The sequence below is a fragment of the Canis lupus genome, chromosome 10 (assembly GCF_048164855.1).
Source record: "Canis lupus baileyi chromosome 10, mCanLup2.hap1, whole genome shotgun sequence".
Classification (NCBI taxonomy): Eukaryota; Metazoa; Chordata; class Mammalia; order Carnivora; family Canidae; genus Canis; species Canis lupus.
Genome location: NC_132847.1, coordinates 42,115,392 through 42,119,970, shown reverse-complemented (window position 1 = coordinate 42,119,970; position 4,579 = coordinate 42,115,392). Strand labels below are relative to the sequence as shown.

At 43.8% G+C, this 4,579-nt stretch overlaps 1 protein-coding gene across 1 annotated transcript; it reads left to right on the top strand.

Annotated features, from left to right (window-relative positions):
• Positions 1–390: 390 nt before the first annotated feature.
• LOC140640937 (interferon beta-like) lies at positions 391–1,186 on the top strand. The gene has a single exon (XM_072840297.1). It carries the CDS (start codon positions 418–420, stop codon positions 1,009–1,011), a length of 594 nt encoding a protein of 197 aa, XP_072696398.1. The 5' UTR covers positions 391–417; the 3' UTR covers positions 1,012–1,186.
• Positions 1,187–4,579: the final 3,393 nt, after the last annotated feature.

Below are 4,579 nucleotides of genomic sequence, written 5' to 3'. Positions count from 1 at the left end.
TGAAAAAGACATCTTGCACACAAAGACCCACCTTCCCAAAAAAAAAAAAAAAAAAACCCACCTCATAATACTAAAAAAGAAAAAGAAAAAATCTTTGCCAAAGGAGTACTCCTGTAATGGTCAAGCTCTAAATGATTGGGCTTACTTTTTTTCTTTAGTAATTGGGAACTCACTATAGCAAAACATTGGAAATCCTCACAGTTTCTAAGTCTTTTCCACAATGTATATAAAAATAATGGAAGGCCTTAAAATAAGTGAACAAACTAATTTAAATGACATAGGAAAAATGAAAGGGAGAACTGAAAGTGGGAAATTCCTCTGCGATAGAAAGAGGACCATCCTGTATAAATAGGGCTACACTCCTGGTAGAAGGGCATTTGCGCTCTGAACTCTCAGAGCTTTGGCTTCAGCATCGAGATGGTAATAGGTGAGACTCTTCCCATTTTCATCATGACCAGTAGATGCATCCTCCAAACAACTCTCCTGTTGTATTTCTCCACCATGGCTCTTGCCATGAGCAACGACTTGCTTCGATCCCAGCTAAGCAGCAGCAGTTTGGAGTGTCAGGAGCTCCTATTACAGTTGAATGGAACCACTGAATATTGCCTCAAGGACAGGATAAACTTCGAGATCCCTGAGGAAATCGAGAAATCACACCAGTTCCAGAAGGAGGACATCATATTGATCACCCATGAGATGTTCCAGAAGATCTTTGATATTTTCAGGAGAAATATCTCTAGAACAGGATGGAATGAGACCACTGTCGAGAACCTTCTTGTGAAGCTCCACTGGCAGAAGGAACATCTGGAGATAATCCTGGAGGACGTCAAAGAGAAGGAAAACTTCACCTGGGACAACAGGACTCTTCTGCACCTGAAGAAATATTACTTAAGGATTGTGCAGTACCTGAAGGCCAAGGAGTACAGCATCTGTGCCTGGACAATAGTCCGAGCAGAAATCTGCAGGAACTTTTTCTTCCTTAATATACTTACAGATTATCTCCAGAACTGAAGATCTCTCAGCCTCTGCCTCTCGGAATGGACGATGCTTGACAAGGATTTCAGGCATTCCTCAACTGGCAGATGCTCTGTAAGTGACAGCTAATGTACTGCATTTGAAATTACATTCATTTTTTGTACTAACTTATTTGATCTATGTACTAAGTTATTTTCCTATTTATTTAAACTTTCACCCTAGAAAATAAATTTCTTTTTATGAAACAAAAATCAACATGGAATTTTAATTTCAATTTCATTAGCATCATGTCGAAAATTATGGAGCACCTAAAAATTACAATTCTTTATATATTGTGCCTACAAAACTGTAGAGATTCTTGCCAAGGAATTTAAAATCCAAAGAAGCCATGTGGAATATATAAAATGATGGATGATAAGGGGAGGTGAACCGTTCAGGAGAATTAATGTGGCCTCAGCCTCTTCAGAATTGAAATGGAAGAGGCAGGCAAGTGGCTCTGGAATTAGAACAAGGAGGTTCCATTGCTTCTATTCTGCTTCTCCTCTGTATCTTCAGGCTCTCTGATCCTAAAGTTAGAATTTGACTAACAGGGCAACTAGAGGAATATTTCAGCTCTTGTGTTTGCCCTAAACTTATTCCTAATTCCTATTATATTCAGGGTGCTCTGCTTGCCCGACACCCTCCCAACCCCACAGGATTTTAAAATATTTATGTGCCCCCCTAAGCTAAGGGTGAGAAGTCCCAGGCACTTCTGTGACATTGTGAAGCAAGCAGTCCTTTTCTTGTACTCTTCCCTGACAGTTAAGATGTATAGCAGTCTCAGTGGAGCTGGGGATCTCTTCCTGCTTCCAGGGCACAGGCACCATAAGAATAAAGAATTCTGCTTTCTATCTCTGCTATCTGGCTAGATTTTTCTACCCATTTGGCAGAAAAGCAAATCTGCTCCTGGTCCCCCCTGCCCTGTTCATACAGAATTCCAGGCTACCTTATCAACTTCTGATGCTCTGCATCTCTGAAGCCCCACGCACCCCTAAGTCCAAATCCAAGACAAGTGTGGCAGATTAAGTCATTTCTGTCAAGTGAAAAACCAGGAAGCATGGCTCAGGAGAGGGAAATTCAGGTGGGATAGAAAGTGTCCTGATTTTTCTCAAGGACTACACTGAAAAAATACAATTTTCCTAGGAGGTCCTGGGGCACCTGGCCAGCATGTACCAATTGGCTGGGTTTCTGTCTTCGCACTGAAAGCCTTGGGAATTTAGACTATCAAGACAGGTGCTCCTGTCTTAAGCAGCTGCCATCCAGGTGCTGCACTCCGCCCCCATGTATGTAATTGGATTTAAGTCCACCTCACAAGCACCCCTCCAATGGGCACAATTCCATCACTGTTGTTCTATAGCTCCAGCAACGAAGTCTCTCAGGTTGAGTCGCTGCCCCCAGGTCACACAGCCGATGCGTGGAGGTTTAAAAAATGCAATGGGCTGAATCGTATAAGACTTTGTTCACATCTAAGCGTTTTCTGCTAAACCAGTAGGGAAGTCTGAGTTCTGTCAAAAGAGCGTCAGCGGAGATCTATCGCAGGGTGCAGACAATGAACTTGAGGCTCCCTCTTCTGGCCGTTACACACCGGCTATGAACCAAGAAGTGCTACATGCCGTGGCAGATCCAAGGCCTTGGGCCTACGATAGCCAGCAGAGGCCTGGCGATACAAGGAACCCTCCCTCTCCTCAAAACAACTCACACTCCACCCCCACCACACCCCTTTTGCGGGGCTACAAAGACAAGAAAATGCAGACTAAGGGGCAGTGGTTAGAAGAGCCAAGAAGCCTAACTCTTGGCAAGGGGCGCCAGCTGCCCATCGCCTTCCCTGCGCCCACCTTACTGAAGGAGTCTCAGCAAGAGGCTCTTCTCTGCTCACCACCAAGTGGGCCCAGGAACCCAGAGGCTGGGGAGGTCTGCTCTGCATGTGTGCTGGGAGCCAGAGGACAGAGGCAAGGCTCCTTCTGCAGAATTATAAATATTTATGCCACAGCTGAGTGTGTCAGCCCGTCTACAACACCAAAAGTCTGCCCATCACTAGGAGAGCATAAATGATCATTAATATTAATTCGAAAAGCACGTGTGTGAGTATGTGCCTATGCTAAATGGATGGCCACATGTAAAGGAATACCGTTATTATTTTAGCTGGCACCAGAATACATCAAAAGAGAGTACTCATTTAGAAAAATAGTGATGAGCCTCCCAAAGTTGTGGATATGGCAACGCAAATGGTAGTGCAATGCCAATGGTACGTTTCTGTGTGTCTGTTTCTGAGGAGGAAAAAGACAGAAGCCCATCAGATGGTCTGGAGCTGTGATCATCCCTGGAATAAAACAGCAGTGAAAATTTTCTGGTAGGGGCAAAGAAAGGGCGTTTAAAGACCTTCTTTTTTTTTTTTTTTTTAAGATTTTATTTATTTATTCATGAGAGACACACAGAGAGAAAGAGGCCGAGACACAGGCAGAGGGAGAAGCAGGCTCCATGCAGGGAGCCTGATGTGGCGCTCGATCCTGGGACCCTGGGATCACGCCCTGGGCTGAAGGCTGCACTAAACCACTGAGCCACTGGGGCTGCCCTTTTAAAGACCCTCTTAAGAAAATGAAAAGATATGTCACAGACTGCGAGAATATATTTGTAAGTCACAGATCTGATAAAGTATATATCAATTCATAAAGAACTCTCAAAACCTGATAACATCCTCCATAAAGATGGACAAAAGGGTTCAACACTTTGGGCCGCCTGGGTGGCTCAGCAGTTGAGCATCTGCCTTCAGCTCAGGGTGTGATCCTGGGCTCAGGGATCGAGTCCCACAATAGGCTCCCTGTGAGGAGCCTGACTCTCCCTCTCCCTGTGTCTCTCCTGAATAAATTTTAAAAATCTTAAAAAAAAAAAAGAAAGATTTCCACACCTTACCAAAGATGGTACACAGATGACTAATAGATAATCAATATCATTAGTTGTTAAGGAAATACAAATTAAAGCCATAGTGAGATACTACTATGTGCTTATTAGAAGGGCTAAAGGTAAAAAGACTGTATCAAGTTTTGGCAAGGATGTGGAGCAACTGGAACCCTCAAACACTGCTCATGGAAATAAAATATGGTACAACCACTTTGGAAATGATATTGTAGGGTTTTTTGAGAATTTTATTTATTTGTTATTTGACAGAGAGAGCACAAGCAGGCAGAGCAGCAGACAGAGGGAGAGGGAGAAGCAGGTCTGCTAAGCAGGGAGCCCAACATAGGGCTCAATCCCAGAACTCTGGGATCATGACCTGAGCCTAAGGCAGCCACTCAACCAACTGAGCCACCCAGGTGCCCCCATTTTTATAGTTTTTAAAAAGTTAACATAGACCTACTATATGACCCAGCCATTCTGCTCAGTTGTTTACCCAAGAGAAAGGGTGAACCCACGCACGCACAGGCTTATATATGAATGCTGGCAGGAGCATTATTTATAATATCCCTCAAATTCAAATGATTAAAGAAATTGTAGGTGCACCCAGGTGGCTCCCTTGGCTAAGCTTCCAACTCTTGATTTTGTCTTGGGTCATGATCTCAGGTTCATG

Bases quoted from the DNA above. Each gene is read 5' to 3' on its own strand.
- LOC140640937 (XM_072840297.1), top strand. From the start codon at position 418: ATGGTAATAGGTGAGACTCTTCCCATTTTCATCATGACCAGTAGATGC.